Source organism: Salvelinus fontinalis, chromosome 7 (assembly GCF_029448725.1).
Source record: "Salvelinus fontinalis isolate EN_2023a chromosome 7, ASM2944872v1, whole genome shotgun sequence".
Lineage (NCBI taxonomy): Eukaryota > Metazoa > Chordata > Actinopteri > Salmoniformes > Salmonidae > Salvelinus > Salvelinus fontinalis.
This window is the reverse complement of record NC_074671.1, coordinates 49224942-49248886: the sequence shown is the minus strand read 5'-3', so window position 1 is coordinate 49248886 and position 23945 is coordinate 49224942. Positions and strand designations below refer to the sequence as shown.

The 23945-nt window shown below is 42.8% G+C and overlaps 2 protein-coding genes across 10 annotated transcripts in view; one reads left to right on the top strand and one right to left on the bottom strand.

The window, feature by feature from the left end:
* The window catches only part of LOC129859582 (tyrosine-protein phosphatase non-receptor type 4-like), a 37123-nt gene extending 19910 nt beyond the window's left edge, over positions 1-17213 (bottom strand). For all 4 annotated transcript variants that reach the window (XM_055929513.1, XM_055929514.1, XM_055929515.1 and 1 more), the window contains exons 1-3: positions 17130-17213; positions 12031-12185; positions 182-289 (exon numbers count right to left, since the gene is read on the bottom strand). In XM_055929513.1, the coding sequence (XP_055785488.1) occupies positions 182-289; positions 12031-12168 (246 nt within the window). In that variant the 5' untranslated portion in view covers positions 12169-12185; positions 17130-17213. The remainder of the gene's footprint in view (positions 1-181; positions 290-12030; positions 12186-17129) is intronic.
* An 83-nt stretch (positions 17214-17296) lies between these two features.
* On the top strand, positions 17297-22723 carry LOC129859583 (ras-related protein M-Ras). 6 transcript variants are annotated; one of them, XM_055929522.1, is made up of 6 exons: positions 18317-18483; positions 20115-20326; positions 20785-20938; positions 21095-21194; positions 21283-21362; positions 21461-21659. In XM_055929522.1, exons 2-6 carry the CDS (start codon positions 20134-20136, stop codon positions 21558-21560), a joined length of 627 nt encoding a protein of 208 aa, XP_055785497.1. In that variant the 5' UTR covers positions 18317-18483; positions 20115-20133; the 3' UTR covers positions 21561-21659. The 6 variants fall into 6 exon arrangements, with proteins under 6 accessions (XP_055785494.1, XP_055785492.1, XP_055785495.1 ...); XM_055929520.1 differs by having other exon boundaries at positions 18315-18483; positions 21283-22723; XM_055929521.1 differs by having other exon boundaries at positions 18315-18483; positions 20785-21194.
* The last annotated feature ends 1222 nt before the right edge of the window (positions 22724-23945 follow it).

Sequence of the window (23945 nt, the reverse complement as noted above, 5' to 3'; positions counted from 1 at the left end):
AGTTGATTTGCAGATCAGTGATTCTGCGCCGTCCGACTGCAATGTAGTCTAACGTGCTCAATCGCATGGCCTCACCTAATCTCTTGCGACAGCCTGTCGAAAATAAACGAGTCAATCGAGCAGCTAGCTAGTTACCTAGCGTACGCAAGATTTGGTTCTGGCTTCCGATAAGAGGCCTCACCTGACTGTCTGAGGAGTCGTTGGCCAGCTGTAGGCCGAAGTAGTCTCTCTCCGTCAGCTCCAGGTGTTTGAACACTATATCCAGCAGGACCTGTCCTTGATCGTGCTTCTGCAGGGAGAGAAACCAAACAAGACCGTCAAAATTCTGTAGTACAGATATATGACTATCTCATAATAAAGATGACTGAAGCAACATAGGACTGGGAAGTGTGTTGGCCATAAAGCGATTGACACCTCCAATACAGAGTAGCCTAAAAAATACTTAATTGATAGAGGGCTATTGCAAAACTATCACACAAGTATGTGTAATGCTTACCCTACTGGGTTTCTAACTGGAGGTTGGGCATTGTAAGCGTTTCACAACAAGGCCTCACAGCCTGCTTTCTAGAAGTGTCAGGGCAATGTGCAGCCACAGGCTTCCGGAACACAGAACCAGACCATGTATTATTTACAGAGAGCTGGGAGAAGGAAGGAACACAAATTATACTACACACAGTGACTTCTCTTTGCCTGATTTGATTGGCCCATGTTATATAGGCTACCCACTAGGCTACTATTTTTGTAATTTTTTATTTCACCTTTATTTATTTATTGGGACGGCAGGTAGCCTAGTGGTTAGAGTGTTGGACTTGTAACCGAAAGGTTTCAGGATCGAATCCCCGAGCTGACAAGGTAAAAATCTGTCGTTCTGCCCTTGAACAAGGCAGTTAACCCACTGTTCCTATATACTATATATATTTCTTTTTTTAATTAACCAGGTAGGCTAGTTGAGAACAAGTTCTCATTTACAACTGCGACCTGGCCAAGATAAAGCAAAGCAGTGCGACAAAAACAACAACACAGAGTTACAGTTACACATAAACAAATGTACAGTCAATAACACAATAGAAAAATCTATGTACAGTGTGTGCAAATGTAGAAGAATAGGGAGGTAAAGGCAATAAATAGGCCATGGAGGTGAAATAATTAACATGTTACATTAACACTGGAGTGATAGATATGCAGATGATGATGTGCAAGTAGAGATACAGGGGTGCAAAAGAGCAAGAGGATAAGTAACAATATGGGGATGAGGTAGTTGGGTGTGATCGGTAAGCTATAAGACTCCAGCTTCAGTGAGTTTTGCAATTCGTTCCAGTCATTGGCAGCGGAGAACTGGAAGGAAAGGCAGCCAAAGGGAGTGTTGGCTTTGGGAGTGACCAGTGAAATATACCTGCTGGAGCGCGTGCTAAGGGTGGGTGTTGCTATGGTGACCAGTGAGCTGAGATAAGGCAGGGCTTTACATAGCATAGACTTATAGATGACCTGGAGCCAGTGGGTTTGGCAACGAATATGTAGTGAGGGCCAGCCAACGAGAGCATACAGGTCGCAGTGGTGGGTAGTATATGGGGCTTTGGTGACAAAACGGATGACACTGTGATAGACTACATCCAGTTTGCTGAGTAGAGTGTTGGAGGCTATTTTGTAAATGACATCGCTGAAGTCAAGGATCGGTAGGATAGTCAGTTTTACGAGGGTATGTTTGGCAGCATGAGTGAAGGAGGCTTTGCTGCGAAATAGGAAGCCAATTCTAGATTTAATTTTGGATTGGAGATGCTTAATGCGAGTCTGGAAGGAGAGTTTACAGTCTAATCAGACAGCTAGGTATTTGTAGATGTCCACATATTCTAAGTCAGAACTGTCCAGAGTAGTGATGTTAGTCGGGCGGGAGGGTGCAGGCAGCAATCGGTTGAAGAGCATGCACTTAGTTTTACTTGCATTTAAAAGCAGTTGGAGGTTTGTTAGCACAGTGTCCAAAGAAGGGCCAGATGTATACAGAATTGGGGTTGCAACAATTTTGGCGGATAATTTTAGAAAGAGAGGGTCCAGATTGTCCAGCCCAGCTGATTTGTAGGGATCCAGATTTTGCAGCTCTTTCAGAACATCAGCTGTCTGGATTTAGGTGATGGAGAAGTGGGGAGGGGGGGGGGGGGCTTGGGCAAGTTGCTGCAGCAGGTGCTCAGATGTTGGCCGGGGTCGGGGTAGCCAGGTGGAAAGCATGACCAGCCATAGAAAAATGCTTATTGAAATGATCGATTATCGTAGATTTATCGGTGGTGACAATGTTTCCTATCCTCAGTGCAGTGGGCAGCTGGGAGGAGGTGCTCTTATTTTCCATGGACTTTATTCGATGCTAATACAGAACGCCACAGGATGTTTTTGTGCTGGTCAAGGACAGTCAAGTCTGGGGTGAACCAAGGGCTATATCTGTTCTTAGTTCTACATTTTTTGAACGGGGCATGCTTATTTAAGACAGTGAGGAAAGCCCTTTTAAAGAGAAACCAGGCATCCTCTACTGACGTGATGAGGTCAATATCCTTCCAGGATACCCGGGCCAGGTCTATTAGAAAGGCCTGCTCACTGAAGTGTTTTCGGGAGCATTTGACAGTGATGAGGGGTGGTCGTTTGACCCTGGACCCATTACGCATGCAGGGAATGAGGCAATGATTGCCTTGCCTTGTTGAAGACAGCAGAGGTGTATTTAGAGGGCAAGTTGGTTACGGATTCAGGGTTGTACTTGAAAATTTGTGTGAGATTGAGGGCCTCTAGCTTAGGTTGTGGGACGGCCGGGGTGTTAAGCATGTCCCAGTTTAGGTCACCTAACAGTAAGAACTCTGAAGATAGATGGGGGGGCAATCAATTAATATATGGTGTCCAGGGCAGCTGGAAGGGGGTCTATAACAAGCGGCAACGGTGAGAGACTAGTTTCTGGAAAGGTGGATTTTTAAAAGTAGAAGCTCGAATTGTTTGGGCACAGACCTGGATAGTATGACAGAACTCTGCAGGCTATCTCCGCCCCCTTCGGCAGTTCTATCTTGTCGGAAAATGTTATATTTAGGGATGGAAATGTATGGATTTTTGGTGGCCTTCATAAGCCAGGATTCAGACACGGCTAGGACATCCGGGGTTGGCGGAGTGTGCTAAAGCAGCTAAAGCAGTGAATAAAACAAACTTAGGGAGGAGGCTTCTAATGTTAACATGCATGAAACCAAGGCTTTTACCGTTCACAGAAGTCAACAAATGAGAGCGCCTGGGGAATGGGAGTGGTGCTGGGGGCTGCAGTGCCTGGGTTAACCTCTACATCACCAGAGGAACAGAGGAGGAGTAGGATAAGGGTACGGCTAAAGGCTATAAGAACTGGTTGTCTAGTGCGTTCGGAACAGAGAGTAAAAGGAGCAGATTTCTGGGCGCGGAAGAATAGATTCAAGGCATAATGTACAGATAAGGGTATGGTAGGATGTGAATACAGTGGAGGTAAACCTAGGCATTGAGTGACGATGAGAGAAGTTTTTTCTCTAGAGGCACCATTTAAGCCAGGTGAGGTCACTGCATGTGTGGGGCGTGGAACAAAATGGCTAGCTAAGGCATATTGAGCAGGGCTGGAGGCTCTACAGTGAAATAAGACAATAATCACTAACCAAAACAGCAATAGACAAGGCATATTGACATTAGGGAGAGGCATTTGTAGCCGAGTGATCATAGGCTCCAGTGAGTAGCTATGCGAGCTGGAGACACGGCGATTCAGACAGCTAGCGGGCCGGGCAAGCAGGCTAGCAGATGGGCCTTCGGGGGACGTCGCAACGGAAGAGTCTGTTGAAACCCCCTCGGACGGTTACGTCGGCAGACCAGTCGTGATGGATCGGCGGGGCTCTGTGTCGGCAGTAAAAGGGTCCAGGCCAATTGGCAGAATACGTATTGTAGCCCAAGAATTGGCTGATGGACCTCTTCAGCTAGCTGGGAGATGGGCGTAGCTCGAAGCTAGCTCTAGGCTAACTGGTGCTTGCTTCGGGACAGAGACATTAGCCAGGAGTAGGCACTCAGATTGCAGCTAGCTAGCTGTGATGATCCGGTGTAAAGGTTCAGAGCTTGCGGTAGGAACCCGGTGATGTGGTAGAGAAAAAGCAGTCCGATATGCTCTGGGTTGATATCGCACTGTGCAGACTGGTAGGAATTGACTGGGCTGAGGCTGGCTGATGTCCGAGTTAACGGTGATGACCGCTAGCAGTGGCTAACTGATTACTAGCTAGTTAGATGGCTAGCTTCTGATGGTGGTTCCGGTTCTAAATTGTAAAAAATAGCAGATCCATACCACATTGTTTGAGGTGGGTTGCAGGAGAGTATGTTCAGTCCGTAGATGGAAATTGAGATTGAAAAAAATATATAAAAATATATACGAAGAAAAATATATTTACATGGGACGGGACTGGACAAGACAAGACAAACAGACGTCCTAGTAGTAGGAAGACCATTGGTCCGAACATGGAGCCTTGAGGAACACCATACTTCTCAATCTCAACTGAGGCTTCACAATCACAGTCTACCTTGTAATGCCAACCAGGCAGAAAGCAGAAAAAGCACGTTTCAATCACCTAACTACATACGCCAATCTCTCAGTAATGTAAAGAAACCGGACCAACCAGTTGACTGGCATGTTCAGTGACACAGTGATTTTCATGGAGCTTCACTATGTCCCCCATGCACTGAAACGGAAGTACTTCCATGACTGTGTTTGACTGTGTAACTGGCATTAAGTGACCAATAATGTAGAGGAAATGAATAATAACTGAAAATCTTTAGGTATCTGCATAAATTAGTAAACACCACTAGGGCTGTGGCAGTCATGACATTTTGTCAGACGGTTATTGTCATGCAATAGTAAGAAGGATGTAATTGAACTTAGCTGAATGAAATAGAAGGATATTTTTTCCCATTACAGAGCGAGTGCGCATATGAAGTGGCTATGTCGAGTGTAAAAGTGATCATTTGAAACAAGTCCTATACGCTAGATTTTGAGTTATTTGGCAACTTTAGTTATGAATGATACAAACCTCAATGTCTTAGATATCAAAACATAGATGATGCGACTATAGGCTATTGACGATTTGACAAAGTCGCCAAAAAAAAGAAGCTTGCGCTCTGTTCCTTGCCTCAGGCTGCACAGCTGTTCTCTCATCAAGTGATCCTATTTTCACCCATCAGACTATTTTCAATTTAATCCTGTCTTTACAAATATGTCAAATTAGTTTTGATTTAGATTGGCCCATTATCAAATGGGCAGGAACAGGTGGTGGGTGAGCCATCCGTATGCACGCAAATAGGCTACTTCGGTTTTTATAGCGGAGCTGTGCTTAATATGAGCAGCTGAGAAATAAATATAACACTTATTTCACTCGCTGCGAGACAGGTGATATTCCGCTCACACTCTGTATGCCATGGGCTCTTCAGCCCTGTTCCTGCCGCAACCCTGTACTTCCTTTGGGAAACTAAGTGAAATCTGTTCAGGAACATCAATATGAAACATATTTCACTAAACTGTTGACAGCCCCTTTGCGTGCTGAAGAAAGCAATAAAGGAGAGAGAGGAGGAGATGGAAACGCACGGTGGTGAAATATTCTGTAGCTAAAAGGTCATTTGTCACCCAATGAATAATACTTTTTAAAAAAGCCCTATTACTAGGCCTTTCAAAATCAAAATTCACTACAATTGTAGGATAACTGTTAGCAAAATCAATGAACCAACAGCATTGCCCAGGGCTATAAGTTCCCTCCCAGACACGTGGCTAGAAATTTTGGAGCGTAGCATAAGGTAACCAGACCACCCAGTATGCATAATGATACTCAAAGCCGATTACTTGAATGTGTTTAATTTTGGAGTTTAGGCTAGACCGATTATGAACCAAAGACATCTTCAATCTGTTTCATTTTTTTTTGCCATGCGTAATATGCGGAAGGCTATATTGTATAACGGCACAATTACCATTTTGATTCATAAGCTCTAATATGCATATGAGTGTTTTGAATGAATCATCACCTTAGAAAGCGCTGTCCATTTCGTTGTGTTAGGCTTTGAAACAACATCCACAAGGACCATGTTTCACACTCAGTTTCAACCTGCTGTTGAACTCCTTTCTTCAAGTTGCTTTAAAAGCACATGCTGTTTTGATGATAAGTGTTTGATGTGATTTGAGACTCCATTTGCATTGCTCTCAGAGTGGTTAGAGGGACAACAGAGCCCCGAGTACCAGGCCATTAGCACCCTGACCGGTAGCGAGTTAGGTACTACCACAACATGTCCAGCGTGCATAAGAGGAGATTACGAGTCACGTGGAATTTTACAACGGTCATGACTCATGACTGCCCGTGTGGCGGTTATACGGTAACCGCAACAGCCCTAAACACCACACACAAGTCTATGTGGCGCCAACGGGTCAAATCAGAGTGCTGTGCGTCAACCTGGAGATGACCTCTAACCATAGCTTTCAGCAGCTATCAGGTCATACTCTGTCCAGCCACTAGGCTAATGCACAGCAGCCACGTTAGGAACCAAACTACCTAGCTAACGAGGGGCTTTACTGAATCTCTCCAGCTCTAGAAGTTAAACAGATGCCTGTTAGAAGCCTTCTTGTAGATTCCCTGTGCAGTGCAAGTATTGGAGGTGGCGCACGGCATGGCGGTAGAATGCCAGAGGACATGATAATGGAGCTGTCCGTTGTCATTCAGTACTGACTTCACCTGTGTATACATGATGTGTGTCTGTGCACACTGGATGGTTCCCAGAGGATAGAACCCACATCAACGCCAACAAAGTATATGAAATACATATGCACACAAATCTGAGGGCCTGTATTCACCTAATCCTGACTGGCAGTGAAGCCTTGACCTGGTTCAGCCCCGCATAGCACTAGTAAAGACAGAGGACTCCATAATGACAGCTCTGTAGTCCCTGAAATGAACTCATCTTAATTCATGACCAGGGGATTTGTGGTCAGCAGCTGAGCAGATTTATTTGACCCAGAACAGAACAAAGAGTATCGGGGCAATAGAGATGGTCGGGGGTTAGACTGAGGTGCTATGTGTGTGTGTGTTGTAATTAGAGTACCTCACAGAGGGGAATGCATGAACATTGTGCCTCTCTGCCCCCGTTCCCCACAGTACACCACACGGGCCAGATATCCCCCACGCTTGGCTCGGAAAAGCCATTGTGATGTGTACAGTTCAGTCCTGGTGTAATTGTTTTACTCCATTGGCTAGTAACACCTGGAGTCTCTTTTTAAACCAGAATGCCAGACATTCTGCTATGTCTCTGCAATGCTGCTATTAATGACAGATATCTCCTTTGGTCCCTACTACTACAATGCATCTGTATTTTAAACTGCAATTCCATCACTTTTCAGCCACATTTTCATTATCTCCAGCACAATACCAGTGTCTATATACAGTGCATTCGGAAAGTATTCAGACGCCTGGACTTTTTCCATATTTTGTTACGTTACAGCCTTATTCTAAAATTGATTAAATTAAATGTTTTTCCTCATCAATCTAAACACAATACCCGATAATGACAGAGTGAAAACGGGTTTTTTGAAATGTTTGCACATTTGTGACCCGATTCAGGAAACTAGGCGTAGGTCGCAAGTCACGACTTCCCAGGAGAGCCTTTTGAACATCTTTAATTTTAATTTTTATCAAAATGCATTTTTTTAGTAGAAATGCCTTCTCAAATATGTGAACTTTCATGTGCCTTGATATCAAACGTGCATGTCATCTGTAAATACAAATACAATTGTTAAATTATGAGCCTAGTTGGTTTAGCCACAGAAAAAGAGCAACCTTCCCGCTAGCCTTGATTGGCTGAGATAATGAGTGGGCTGGACATGCCGGGAGATGAGTTTGATGGCTGGCTTGCTAACTAACAATGAACCTAATGTTATTTGGTTAACTTTAGCTTGTTATGACAATCGGTTTGTATTGCTAGTAACGTTACTCTATGGATTGGGATTATAGTTCATTTTTTAGCTAGCTAACGTTAATGTGACATGTCTAAACGAAAGATCCCAAGGTAAAGCCTGCTGTTACCTAGCTAACATTAGCTGAGGTTAGGTGGCTGGCTTGCTAGCTAACATTAACTTAGAGTTGAAGTCGGAAGTTTACATACACTTCGGTTGGAGTCATTAAAACTCTTGTTTCAACCACTCCACAAATTTCTTGTTAACATACTATAGTTTTGTCAAGTCGGTTAGAACATCTACTTCGTGCATGTCAAAAGTAATTTTTCCAACAATTGTTTACAGCCAGATTATTTCACTTATAATTCACTGTATCACAATTCCAGTGGGTCAGAGGTTTACATACACTAAGTTGACTGTGCCTTTAAACAGCTTGGAAAATTCCAGAAAACTATGTCATGGCTTTAGAAGCTTCTGATAGGCTAATTGATGTAATTTGAATCAAATGGAGGTGTAACTGTGGATCTATTTCAGGGCCTACCTTCAAACTCAGTGCCCCTTTGCTTGATATCATGGGGAAATCAGCCAAAACCTCAGCCCAAAAATTGTAGACCTCCACAAGTCTGGTTCATCCTTGGGAGCAATTTCCAAATGCCTGATGGTACCACGTTCATCTGTACAAACATAGTACGCAAGTATAAACACCATGGGACCACGCAGCCGTCATACCGCTCAGGAAGGAGAAGCATTCTGTCTCCTAGAGATTAACGTACTTTGGTGTGAAAAGTGCAAATCAATCCCAGAACAACAGCAAAGGACCTTATGACGATGCTGGAGGAAACAGGTACAAAAGTATATATATCCACAGTAAAACGAGTCCTATATCGACATAACCTGAAAGGCCGCTCATCAAGGAAGAAGCCACTGCTCCAAAAACATCTCAAGACATCAGTCAGGAAGTTAAAGCTTGGTCACAAATGGGTCTTCCAAATGGACAATGACCCCAAGCATACTTCCAAAGTTGTGGCAAAATGGCTTAAGGACACCAAGTTTGCCCCTGACTTGTGCTTCGTCCTCATCAAGCAGCGCTTCAGAAAGACCAGAGTGAACACTTTGTCTGAGATTGCTGGTGTTGTGAAGGACAGCACAGTGACAGGGGTCAACATCCCGCAGCTGGTTGGCCTGGAGGATGGTACGGTGCTTGTGGAAAGCTGTGGCTGGCAACAACACCTGACTCCGTACTTCAGTGCCGCTGCCCCAGATCAAGCAGTATCAGCACTTCAGGTAAAAAAATATTTTTCTTTGTATGAGGTTATTCTTATCTAAACTTGGGAGGTGAATTGATGTTGTGCAGGGTTGTAATATATTCCGATTTTTTTTGTTATTCGCTGTTTTACACCTTCGATGCTCTGGAGCCTGGTGTTGTCGCCAAGGGGCGTTCGGACTGTAGGGACCAGGTTTCAGCTGAAGCGCATCGCTGACATCCTTCCTCCCATAGATGGTCTGCCTGTAAAGGCACCACCTGGACCAGACACAGCTAGACAAACTGTCTTTTTGACAAGATCAGGGAGTTTTGCGACGAAGAGGCTATGGACATCACATGCCCTGCACCAAAGTCAAGGGCAGGACATAAACAGGCTCTCCGACTATAGATTCCCTTGTTAATGCGTAGTTATCAGCACTATCTGCAGTCCCTCTATTCACATGACTCTCTCCTAACACACACGGCGTACGTTGCTGATATTGTTGATATGTGTGGTCGTAACATGATTTTGTGAGATACCACAACAATATCATGTGACCGTATTAAGTGTCCACCACTTAGATATATGGTGCGTGCATCTGTTTATGTACTGTACATGTGTACCTCACTCAGGTTTCAACTCAGGTTGCATGGCCTTAACTTCTGTATGGAATACTATGTGATAAGTGCATGTGTAACAGTATATAAAGTATGCTAATGTATTAGTGTGAAGGAATTTTGGCAGTGATATAAAGTCCTTAAGTAAAAATACATTAAAGTACTACTTAAGAAGTTTACTTTACATTACTTTACTATTAATATTTTGCCAACTTTTACTTCACTACATTTGTAAAGAAAATAGTGTACTTTTTACTCCATTCATTTTCCTTGACACCCCAAAGTACTCTTTACATTTTGACAAGAAAATGGTCAATTTCAAACACTTATCAAGAGAACATCCCTGGTCATCATACTGCCTCTGATCTGGCAGACTCACTAAACGCAAACGCTTCGTTTGTAAATTATGTCTGAGTGTTTAAGTGTGCCCCCTGGCTATCCATCAAAAGAATACATTTGTGCCGTCTGGTTTAATATATGGAATTTGAAATTATTTACACTTTCACGCAAGTATGACAATGTAGTACTTATTCCACCACTGGATGTGGCTGGGGGTTATAGCATTTCTTTCACATGACCCATCAATTTAGACAAGTGTATCTGGCTCTAATCTAATATTTATAAAATATTTTTATCTGGACACTTTCTGTTTACCTGGAATGTTTCCTTAGTGTTTTGCACATGACCTCATGTGAATCCTTAAAGAGAAGGGTGGGGCTGGCTTAAGAGGGTGTGAACAATGCTGAATGGGTGTAGACAAAGGAGAGCTCTCTAGTAGGTACCAAAAAATTCAGAGGCCCTTTTCTCTAAACTTGCAAAGTAGAATTACTTTCCCATAGCTCCTCAAAAATGCTGTGTATGATACACCATTTTGTAGCTCTATTTTTATCCAATGTAAAAAATAAAAAATAAAATGAAATTCAAAGACCAAATCCAGGTGGCGAGTCACATTTATTAAAAATAAAGAACGAAAATACTTTATTTACGTAAGTATTCAGACTCTTTGCTATGAGACTCGAAATTGACCTCAGGTGCATCCTGTTTCCATTGATCATCCTTGAGATGTTTCTACAACTTGATTGGAGTCCACCTGTGGTAAATTCAATTGATTGGACATGATTTGGAAATGCACACACCTGTCTATATAAGTTCCCACAGATGACAGCGAATGTCAGCGCAAAAACCAAGCCATGAGGTTGAAGGAATTGTCCGTAGAGCTCAGAGACAGGATTGTGTTAAGGCACAGATCTGGGAAATGGTACCAAAGAACACAGTGTCCTCCATCATTCTTAAATGGAAGAAGTTTGGAACCACCAAGGTACACAGAGATCCTTGATGAAAACCTGCTCCAGAGCGCTCAGGATCTCAGACTGAGGCAAAGGTTCACCTTCCAACAACGACCCTAAGCACACAGCCAAGACAACGCAGGAGTGGCTTTGGGACAAGTCTCTGAATGTTCTTGAGTGGCCCAGCCAAAGCCCGGACTTGAACCCGATCGAACATCTCTGGTGACACCTGAAAATAGCTGTGCATCAACGCTACCCATCCAACTTGACAGAGCTTGAGAAGTTCTGCAGAGAAGAATGGGAGAAACTCCCCAAATACAGGCGTGCCAAGCTTGTAGCGTCATACTGAAGAAGAATTGAGGCTGTAATAATTGCCAAAGGTGCTTCAACAAAGTACCGAGTAAAGCATCTGAATACTAAAGACCTGTTTTTTCTTTGTCATTATTGGGTATTGTGTGTAGATTGATGACAAAAAAAACAACAACTTAATCCATTTTAGAAGGCTGTAACGTAACAAAATGTGGAAAAAGTCAAGGGGTCTGAATACTTTCCGAATACACTGTATGTGAAAATTGTGATTTTCTACATTTTGTAGAAAAATATTTAAGGTAAAAAAGTTCTACCCGATGACATTTTTAAACCTTATAAGATTTGTGGGGAGCAAGAAAATACCCTCCCTCACAGATCATAGAATCGTGCCCTTTTCACATATGCAGACACTGGTATGGTGCTGGAGGTAATGAACATGAGGTTGAAAAGCGGCAGAATTGCCCTTTAAACAAAGTCTAATTTATCTTTATAGGCCTACTGGGTTACTGTGTAGCCCATTGATAGACAACTGGTCTTGAGAGAAGGCCCTGACCCAGTCATTCTCTATGGTGATATGTAGGGCTGTACAGTCAGTGTAGGTGCCGGGGGTAGTATAGTACAGTACTTACGTTAACTTTGAAGGCTTGAACTGTGTTATCCAGCAGAAGAACATTACAGACCACCTCTGTGTGCTGCCTGTCTTGTGCCAGCTCTGATGCTCGGTCATTGTAGTTACTGCCAGCTGGCAACTGGGAGGGTGAGGTCATTACTGTCCACACTGGGTCTGCAACACAGAGAAAGAAAACAGCAGGGTGAGGAACCTTTTATTATACTGCATTTAAATACATTACATCGCTCCAGAGTGGTGCAGTGGTCGAAGGCACAGCATCTCAGTGCTAGAGGCATCACTACAGACACTGGTTCGATCCCGGGCTGTATCACAACCCGGCCGGGATCGGGAGTCCCATAGGGCGGCGCACAATTGGCCCAGCATCGCCCGGGTTAGGGGAGAGTTTGGCCGGGGTAGGTATTTGTTCTTAACTGACTTGCCTAGTTAAATAAAAATAAAAATTCTGCAATGGCGAACGGTTAGCCTCGTCTTCAACACCAGTATACCACTTTTTATTTAAACAGTCGGCAACGGCATATTTGAGTCAAGTAAAAATAATAAAGACAACGCACTCCTCCTTAAATCTGTGACTGATGCTGAGGATGTCATACTTCATTCTAGTACTTTCTAGAAAGAGATCCCTAGCAGTTCCAAGGCCCTTGATCCTCTATGGTCTATGCTCTCACAGTCAGGCTGCAGTACGATGAAAGGATTCAGTGATTCAGTGATGCATGACCCAGTTCCCTACCGCTTGGAGGAAGAGAGATACACACACTACAGAGGACTTCCCCAGGAGGGTTAGCAGTCTTCACGTCCCTACCAGAGCCCGTCCACACACACACACACACACACACACACACACACACACACACACACACACACACACACACACACACACACACACACACACACACACACACACACACACACACACACACACACACACACACACACACACACACACACACACACACACACACACACACACTCGGATGGATGCGGTTAGGCCTAATTCTGAGTTATAAAGATGTAATAACAGGGGGAAGGGTGATACATACTTATTAAAATGATATTTCACAATCATATCAAATATTAGGGAGAAAAGTGACTGCAGAAACATAGAAAGAGTTTTAAAACAACTAGGATAGGCTATATCACCTTTGACCTTTTTCCTGCCTGACATCATCCATATACCGCACACGGAAAGGTCCCGAAATAAACCATGGCCACACCAGCAGCAGGGCTTTTGTCAGTGACAATGGTGTTCCTGTGAATGTCACAGTGCAACACACAAAGACGCGCTGAGGCGCTGTACGGTGTTGTCACACTGGCCCCATCTCTAGAACGCCCACATGGGTCGGTACCCTGTCACGGGTCTCAACTTCTCACAGTTAGAGAGAGGTTAAAGCAGGGAGATCAGGGATCAGGCGCTTCAAAACCTACTAGCTATTATTCTATCATGTTTATCCTTCCCATTATTTAAACATGTTTTTAACAGTTCACGTGCACCTTGTCTATGTTTTCCATGTTCTGAATTCTTGAATGAAATGGTCAAACTAGGCCTGAACAATATCTCGGGAGTGGAGCTGTCCTGGCTTGAACCATACCTTATTATCTATTCAAGTCTATTCAGGAAATGACCGTTTTTGTTTACTATCGCTTACCAACAGAAAAAAGACAAATGCCCCAACGAGTCTCAGGTTAAGACTAAGGTTATTTACAGCGCGGGCCCTCCTTTGAAACAAAGTTGCCGTCCAAAAAACATCACCTCCAGTGTGCAGATGTCAACACATGGCACAGTCACAGTAGAATCCTAATTAACACACTGATCCATAAATACCTACTTTGACCTTTACTGTCTGTCACTGTGTTCGTTTACTGCACTTTCTGTCACTATAGCATCCAGGACAACCACACACCAAGTTGGCAGTGAATGGCCATGGCAGGAGGGTGGGTGGGTCCATCCAATAGCCATGAACTTGAGGGATGGGAGCGGATAGACTATGTGACAGTGTCAGTGTATCCCGCTTCCAACCTGGCTCGCCTGCCAACAACACCCCCCACCATAACAGAGTCCAAATCATAGGCTGAGTCTATAGGGCTGAGTGACCTTTCAGTAATAGAGCCACAGCTCTGGATTACTGGAGCTGGGTGGAGAGACCAGACAGACAGCATGCCAAATGCAGAGGAGCTAGCCTACCTTGAATCCCAATGCAACTCCTAGGCCCTAGACCGAAGTTAGTAACCTAACTCCTGAATAAAGTAGGCTGCACATTGCTTTACAGATCCATCAGGTGATATATTGGCCTACCGTTGTCTTTAGTATTTTCACACCAAGTACAACAAGACAGCATTACCTATCTGATACAGTAATCACTATGGGTTATAAAACAGAAATCCCTTAATGTACTAAGGCTACATTCATTCTTCAAAGCATCTGTGTACAATAAACTGCTATGACAGCTAAGGGACATAATCGTTTTATTAGTCCTTGGCTCCTGAAATACTCCCACCCACTCCAGCACTGGATTACCATGCTGTGTGTACAGTTCAGACACATCTCTCTCCCAAGAGACTACAGTACAAACAACCAGGGTCATGTTCATTCTGGCATGAAACTGAAGAAAAATGACTAAAACAAGGAGGGACTTGGACTTGTCCAATAACAAACACTCCTTTTCGTTTCAACACATTTTGACACAGTGTGGCCTACTGAACACAACCCAGATAGGTTATGTTCCACACACAAAGGGAGTTCCCCTTCCTCTCAGATATTCCACTCTGCAGACCTCAGTCACCACAGATGCATCCCAAATGGCACCCTATTCACCATAGGGCTCTGGTCAAAAGTAGCGCACTATGTAGGGAATAGGATGCCATTTGGAGGGCTGCCATCATTAGATCAACTGTGGAGCGCCAACACATACATCACAGATCACACAATTTTTTTAAATATTTTTTTTATTTCACCTTTATTTAACCAGGTAGGCTAGTTGAGAACAAGTTCTCATTTGCAACTGCGACCTGGCCAAGATAAAGCATAGCAGTGTGAACAGACAACAACACAGAGTTACACATGGAGTAAACAATAAACAAGTCAATAACATGGTAGAAAAAAGAGAATCTATATACAATGTGTGCAAAAGGCATGAGGAGGTAGGCAATAAATCGAATAATTAGAATTTAGCAGATTAACACTGGAGTGATAAATCATCAGATGATAATGTGCAAGTAGAGATACTGGTGTGCAAAAGAGTAGAAAAGTAAATAAATAAAAGCAGTATGGGGGTGAGGTAGGTAAATTGGGTGGGCTATATACCGATGGACTATGTACAGCTGCAGCGATCGGTTAGCTGCTCAGATAGCAGATGTTTAAAGTTGTTGAGGGAGATAAAAGTCTCCAACTTCAGAGATTTTTGCAATTCGTTCCAGTCCTAGCCAGCAGAGAACTGGAAGGAAATGCGGCCAAATGAGGTTTTCGCTTTAGGGATGATCAGTGAGATACACCTGCTGGAGCGCGTGCTACGGGTGGGTGTATCATGCGTGACACTAGAGAGCTTATGCGCTCTTTTTTCTCTCTCTCTTTCCACTATTCTCAGTTTTTTTTTTCCGTGCGTGGTCTAGCAAGCCTTCTTAGCTTTGTGTGGCTAAAGCCAACAGTAGCTAACATGCCATTTAACCCTGGGCACAAATCTAAACAACATTGTTCACGACAGAAGAGATTCACTCTGAAAAGGCTTCTGGGTCGCAAATTAAAACCACCTGCACTCATGTGCAACATAGGCTATCAATTATGTCCACACAGAATTGTGCATTATGATGAACAACCTAACAAACACAATTACGTCGTCGATTGCTGTGAGCTCGAGGTTAGAGAACGTTGCCATTGATAAAACCCCATTTGCGGCCATTCTCATTCTCCCCGATTCCTTCCTTCTGCCTCTCCCTCCCGTTCTTAAAGCTCCAGAGGTGTTTGTTGCTATCGATCTCATTCATTCATATATTTAGCCCCAGCAGCAGTGTAGTTACTTACTCACCACCCCCAACCGCGGAGGTGGGGGACACTACAGTGTAGACCCCCTAGTGACTCATCCTGTTTTAGAGCACATATGTGTTTTATGTCATTTACCACACACTTTTCCATTGTCTGCAGCACACACTACGTTGCTTGGTTTCATCGGTTTCAGCACACACACCCCTTCTACAATCATCCTCTTCTTTCTACTCTTTCTCTTGATTTTCCACTATAGCCCTGCAGCTCTTTATCAGAGAGAGAGAGACAGTTGAGATTGTGTGATAGCAAATGGCTGCTCCTCTAGCTCTATATTCCACTATGGTCAGCAAAGGAGGCAGAGAAGGAAATATCATGATGACATCACTGGGGAATCTATAGATTCCAGGGACAATGCCATTTCTGTGAAGCTCTATTCACTCAGGCTTTCTTTGTAGCAGCAGGTAGATTAGAAGCCTGGTGTTTCTATGAAGTCATTCAGTGCACTAGACTAGAGCTTCCATATTTCTTGTGATAGGAACCGAGCACTGGGTCTTGCATCCAGCAGCATGAATACAACATGAATACGTGTCATAACTGCATTATTACAGGCAAACAGGACTTGTATGAAAACCCGAGTGGAGTTTATTATGTCAACCAGCTAAACCAGTGTTCAGCCTACCTGGAATCAGAATCAGTGGGGTCTCTCTGTGTACTGATTCTAGAAACAGGGTTATCCATCTATTGACCCTGACATATATTTAGCCTCTACCTTCTCCCCTGGCCTACACTCCCTCCCTCTCCCAAAAGCAGACATAGGTTAGAAGTGCACACTCTATTCTGTTCTGTTCTATTCTAGTTAACTGTAGCCTATATGGCTGTCAACTGGCATACGACAGGGAAAAAATAACAACACATTGATGTTAGCTAGCTAGAAAGCCAACCACCAGGCCATCAAATAGTTGTCACTGTCACTAAGACTAGCATCAGCTAACGTAGAGGTGCAGCTATACAGTCTCTGGATAGATTAACATCTAGTTAGCTAACTTGCTACAACAGCTGTGCTATGCAAGCTAGCAAGCTAACCGTGGCATGACGTTATTATTATGCAGGTTGCTTAACGTTACCTTCATAAACTGCGCCGGTAGAGTCCAGGTTTCGAGGGATAAAATCAAGAACGCAGCAATAAGTGGGCGAGGTGGTGCAATTCAACCGCTGCAGATCCACAGAAACCTCCTCATCGTTCGCAGCAGCATACACTCGCTACGGCCGCACAGGTTCGGTTCTTTTCAGCACCACAACGATGATGGACCCAGGCAAACGTCTATACAGGACGCAACCATTGTAATACGAGCAAGGCAAGCACGAGCAGGTAGGTATGATCACACAAAAACAGAACTTCCTTTCCGCGGTCCCCAAACTGTAATTGAATTCAAAGACAACCTCGTTTGAAGACGTTGATCATTTATACCGTGCAGCATAAACCATGGGGCAGCAACGAAATGTGGCGTAAACTCCACAACACATTTTTTTTGAACGGGGGTGATGTCTGTCAAACTAGTAGGCGTGGTATTATATTTCACATCACGCACGCGCGCAGCCTACATTAAAGAAATGGGAAAAATATAAAATATTAATACTATTATTATTGTACGTAACTTCAAATCTTTTTCCACAAAGGTAGTTTGTGTGTGATATATTAAACGCTTATTAAACATTTATCTACCTTTATATATCCTATACTCCCATCTTGTGGCCAATTCTATGTTCATGCCACTTCTATTTGAGATTAATGGCAATAACTGGTATATTGTATATAGTTTCAAAATTAAATGCAGAAACTCTGATATTGTACATCCCCATCTAGAACTGTCCACTTGTAGGTAAATCGTAAGTAACATTAAGGTGTTGCCTATTTAAAATTATTCATGGAGAGTTTGTAAGTTGTTAATAAATGGTTCTTTATTCGTTTTTGTAGATAGTTTATAGATACTTTGTAAATAAGCAATAGGCTATACATTGGTTGAAAATGACTTACATTATTTTTATATGATCACATCTGGACTTGAGTCATTGTGGAATGCTCCATTTCTACATCAGGGGGCTCCTGTTCAAATATTGTTTTACTTACCCTCCAAAAATGGCAGGCTAAAAACATAACACATTGAAAGCCAATAATTTAAGCACTTAAATTAAGCCCGACAAACTCCAAATGTGACCTATAATCATTAAAATAATGGCTTATTTGCTAAAAAATAATAAATGTTGGCCCCCCTTCTCCCGTTTGAAGCAAACCTATCGTATCAGCTGTTGCAACGCAAAGTAACTGTTACATTTTTGTGGCAGATGCTGGCTCTTCCAGCAGCTGTGATATGAAATTGATTGGATATAAATGTACAGATCTGAATGAAGTCAGCTTTACATCATGAGAAGGCAAGAAATGTGACTTCATGCAGGCGACTTTACAGTAAATATATTGGGGTAAGCTTTTTTATTTAATCGGCTACTACAGATTGCGTTGCTTTGGGATGTCTGGTGTTTTCAGATGTAAAGTCACGGCTAGCTGTATCCTACTGAAATGTGTGTGAAAGTCAAATTATACCATGGCATAATATGGAATGGCGAGGAATTGTACAATACGGAATCCCACTTTATCTGGTTATGCCTAAGCAAATAATTGTTCAACTTTGTTATTGGGTCGAATATGGCACAATAAAAACTAAAGTCTTCTGTGGGGTTATGGGATTTGTGAATCACAGATGAATGGGGATTTATGAGTCACAGATCTGACTGATCACAAATTGGGTGAATGTGCGCGCGAGAAATGTGTCTGAGAAATAAGGAATCACCCATGTCAGACTACATACAGTAGTCCTCTTGATCAACAAGTTGTGCACTGCAGGTAGACCAACATAATATTCGATTAGAACAGCCTTTGATGACATATAACTGAAAAATAACTTAAAGGCCTATCTTGAATACTTAGAAAAAAACAACAACAGTATTTTCATAATGACCCTAGATCAGGGATCATCAACTAGGGTGGTCGGGGGGCTGGAACATAATTACAAATCATTTGTAGACATCAAATTGTCCACAAGAAGCCCAAATAGATATAATGTCTACAACAACTATTTAACATCTTGCTAACATCTGAATGAGATCACGTGTCTCTCGATTAGGCGTGGGAATACTTTAACAGATTTCTTAAATTAAAATAACTTGAAGCTGATTTCCTGGTGTTTTTACAGTCTTTTATGTAAAAAAAACGTGTTTTTGTTGTTCTCTGAACACTTTGGGGGACAACCCCCCCCCTCCATGTGGGCCAATTTTGGCCCACAGGCCGCCAGTTGGGGAACCCTGCCCTAGAGAATATGATACCCCTTGGAACCCAAAGAAGTACCACTCAGAATAGGGTCTCCCCAGCCCCCAGGTTTGACTGAGAATTGTTTGAATTGGTCGGCCCTTGGCCCATTCTCTGGCATTGTTCTGGAGGGCCTGTAAGTTCCACAGGCATCTGGGTCCCTTTCCTGCTTTGGCCAGGGACACAGGCTACAGTATCCACTGAGAAAGGAAACCATCCACGTCCCGCCATTGTTGACTGCAGGAAGGAAGAACTCTCTGTGTGACGTCATCCTGTTAGACCAGTGCCATTGTATGGAGCTGCAGGCTGGGTTTGCTTACTCATGGTGTGTGTGTGTGTGTGTGGGTGGGTGATTCCCTGACTTAAGTACGTCAGTGAAGATCCAGCAGACAAGGAATAGACAGCTACAGTACAGACCTCAGCCTTTGTTTGAGTGTTTGATGTGAAAAGGTGTGGGTATTCCAACATAAGAATGATACTGTTTTGGCCCAGTGAGTAAGCGACTATATAAGGAATGGAAGATAAACATTATGATTACCATGTTTTCTATGCATTGCGGTGAAAAAGAAGGATCTCTGCTTTTATAACATTCATTTAAGATGTATTCTATTACCACACTATTACCTGTGGCATTTCATTTGTGATTTTTGTCAGGTATTTTGTCCAGAGCAAGATAGGGGCAAAAAGCCCATTCTAAATGGCATCAGTTTAGACATACACCATCTTCTGTCTTCCCTCTGTGTTCCAGGTATAGCATAGCTGTCACTATGGCAACGAGCGCTGTTCCCAGCGACAATCTCCCCACGTATAAGCTGGTAGTGGTGGGGGATGGGGGAGTGGGGAAGAGCGCTCTCACCATTCAGTTCTTTCAGAAGATCTTTGTTCCTGATTACGACCCCACCATCGAGGACTCTTACCTCAAACACACTGAGATTGATGCCCAGTGGGCCATATTGGACGGTAAATGGATTTATAGATAGCACATACATTACAAATAAAAAGCCCAACCTCTTAACCTGGTCAAAGTACTATATCGTTTCCCCCGAAATAATCTTTCCAATGTACTGAAGAACAAGATTGAATGTTCTGTTATAAGGAGAAAAAATGATAATATTATTGTGCGGCCATTGTTAGATCTGAGGGATCAGCACACAGTTACAAATATTTATGAATAACCAGGATCATTCATAATACATTTACATTACATTTAGGTCATTTAGCAGACGCTCTTATCCAGAGCGACTTACAAGTACATACATTCATACTTTTTTGTACTGGCCCCCCGTGGGAATCAAACCCACAACCCTGGCGTTGCAAGCGCCATGCTCTACCAACTGAGCTACACGGGACTGGGACTTTTCTCAGTGTAGATGTTATATGTGGGACCTGTCTGATCGTGTATGTGTCTGTCTCTGCAGTTCTGGATACAGCAGGCCAAGAGGAGTTCAGTGCTATGAGGGAACAGTACATGAGGACTGGGGACGGGTTCCTCATCGTGTTCTCTGTCACAGACAAGGCCAGCTTTGAACACGTGGACCGCTTCCATCAACTCATCCTCAGGGTGAAGGACCGGTGGGATTTACTACTTAACTTCCCACTGGTGGCCGTGGCCAGGACAACAGTCATTCATTCATTCAGTTATTCATGCATTCATGCATTTATTAGTCCGTCCATTCATTCACTCATTCGTTCATTCATTCATTCATTATTATTTTCCTTCTTTTTTAGGGAATCCTTTCCTATGGTTCTTGTGGCCAACAAAGTGGACCTGCTGCATTTACGTAAAATACCCAGTGATCAAGGGAGGGAGATGGCTAGTAAACACAGTGTGAGTGAATGTGTGAACTTTACATATATATATCATCTACAGATATTGTTTGATCTCCATACTAAATTCTGAGCTTTTTAATTTACAGATAGCTTACATTGAAACAAGTGCTAAGGACCCAGCCATGAATGTTGACAAGGCGTTCCACGAGTTAGTTAGGGTAATCAGGTATGTTACCGCCACAGATTATTTAGAGAAGGTTTGTCTGTATGATACAAATGCTATGAGAGTCTCTCTCTCTCTCTCTCCCTCTCTCTCTCACCCAGGCAACAGATTCCAGAGAGGAGCCAGAAGAAGAAGAGGAAAACCAAGTGGCGGGCCGACAGGTCCACTGTCTCCCACAGACTGCACTGCGTTGTTCTATGATGGTTTTTACTTGTACAGCTGCTCCCTACAGGACAGCGGGAAGATGATTACATTTAGGAGTGTTTACTCTCTACACAGAGTGCCAGGAGGCAGTTTGTACCCTCTACCCTGGCACATGAGTTAGGTAGTAGGGAGTTGCCCAGACATGGGATGTGACTGACTCGCCCTAAAAGGACCAGTGGAATAATTTACAGCTCTTCTGGGGATGTGCACTAACGTCCTCAACAACATGGGGATAAAGTGGCATCACTTTAGCATTACTGCCTTTATCTACCAATGAAGCTCTTTGACAGAGAAACTGGACATATGGGCTCACAAAGATAATCTGTAAATAATTAGACATACTGTACATTTTACTAAGAGGTAGGCCTTTAAACATTGTTTTACCAAGAGGTAGGCGTTTAAACATTGTTTTACTAAGAAGTAGGCCTTTAAAACTTGGTCCATGTTTTCATTAAGATGGAGGCCATTGAGTAAAGCACAGGGAGGAGGGAGGAAACAGAGAGCTTTCCCCAGCGAGGGGGAGTATAGTAGAGGGGGGAGTGAGAGGAGGGGAGAGGATGTGTCTGTTTGTGTTGGAATCAGTGGGCCTGTCAGACAACAGAGAGAAGAAGGGAAAGTGAGGAAAGAGATACAGAGAGAGAAAGAGAGATTCCAAATGCATAGCAGCTGGCAAAGGGACTCCAGACATTGTGTCAAAGCCTGGGAGGCAGCCAATGTGTAGCCCCATAACTTATACAGGGAGAATGTCTTTATAATCTCCGAACAAGACTGTTATATAACTGCATTGTAGCTTATTGAATGCACCAAATGTCTTATTTGAATGGACATTTATGAACCATGACCGTTTTGACTTATCAGTGCTCACTGGATGTAGTTGTGTACTTCTCAAAACGCTTCAAACACACTATTGTGGTGTGTGTGTTTGTGTGTGCGTGCGTGAGTGCCCCGGATATGTTGTGGCCTAGACGATGAAATCTTATTTTCACATCTGAATATTAGTTTGCTTTGCTACTATTTCATTATTTATTTGATATGAGTAATTTATAGCTGTGTTATCATTAGTACAAGGCTACTCCAGAGAGGCACAAAGCACAGAGCTTAACAAAGAAATTGAAGGAACAAAACATTTGTAAGCAAAGTAATAAATGTGTGTTAATACATTTTGTGTTCTATTATATGTGTACACATCTTGGGTAAAATGGTTTGTCTGGATAAAACCATAATTATGACACAGAAGACTGTCTGTCTCTGTCATTCTCAGTGAATATTAGTGTGTTGATGGTGCCCTCCAGTGGATATAAATATAATTGCAAGAATGGAACAACATTTAGCATGGTTGTATATTTGGCCCTTTGCTCTGGGGGATATACAGTGCATTCAGAAAATATTCACAACCCTTGACTTTTTCCACATTTTGTTGTGATGCACTCTGACTTTAAAAGTGATTAAATTGAGATTTTGTGTCCCTGGCCTACACACAAGACCCCATAAAGTCAAAATGGAATGACGTTTTTCGAAATGTTTACAAATGATTTATAAATGAAAAGCTGAAATGTCAGCTTTTCATTTGAGTCAATAAGCATTCAACCCCTTTCTTGTTGAAAGCCTAAATAAGTTCACGAGTACAAATTAGCTTAACAAGTCACATAAGTTGCATGGACTCACTGTGTGCAATAATATTGTTTAAAATGATTTTTGAATGACTACCTCATCTCTATACCCCACACATACAGTGAATTCTAAACACAGATTCAAACACAAAGACCAGGGAGGTTTTCCAATGCCTCGCAAAGAAGGGAACCTATTGGTAGATGGGTAAAAAAACACAAAGAAAGCAGACATTGAATATCCCTTTGAGCATGGTGAAGTTATTATTACACTTATGCTCCAGGCATAAGTGACATAAGCAGTCGCTTATGTGTGTTTTCTTTTGGAACTCAGTCTGAGTTTGAACTTACTGTTGTGAGTTAGAATAGTAGAATACACAAGGTGCAAGTTCAAAATATTGTTTTGTCTGTCACTGACAATCACTCAATTAGCCATGTCAGCTAACAATTTTTAGATTGCTAAGTTTGTCTGTCCAGTTATCTAAACTTGGGGCATGTTTGTAGAAATGCAGGAAATTAGCTTTAAAACTGCAAAAAAAATCTGTCTGCCACATGGCAAAATGAGTAGAATTGCAAAGAACGTGTTATAGAATTTCAAAATGTTCTCTCCACTGCATGGCAAAAGTGTAGAACTACAGAAAACTTTCTTTAAAACGGCAAAAATGTCTCTGTGCCCCATGACAAATGTGTACAATTGCATGAAATGTGTTATTTTTTATTTATTTGTATTTCACCTTTATTTAACCAGGTAGGCTAGTTTACAACTGCGACCTGG

What these genes read in the sequence shown, in the direction of transcription:
- LOC129859583 (XM_055929519.1), top strand. Translation starts at nt 20,134, where the DNA reads ATGGCAACGAGCGCTGTTCCCAGCGACAATCTCCCCACGTATAAGCTG. An exon ending in CCAGTGGGCCATATTGGACG is followed by an intron (nt 20,327 to 20,784) that starts GTAAATGGATTT and finishes CTGTCTCTGCAG; the next exon opens with TTCTGGATACAGCAGGCCAA. An exon ending in AGATGGCTAGTAAACACAGT is followed by an intron (nt 21,195 to 21,282) that starts GTGAGTGAATGT and finishes TTTAATTTACAG; the next exon opens with ATAGCTTACATTGAAACAAG.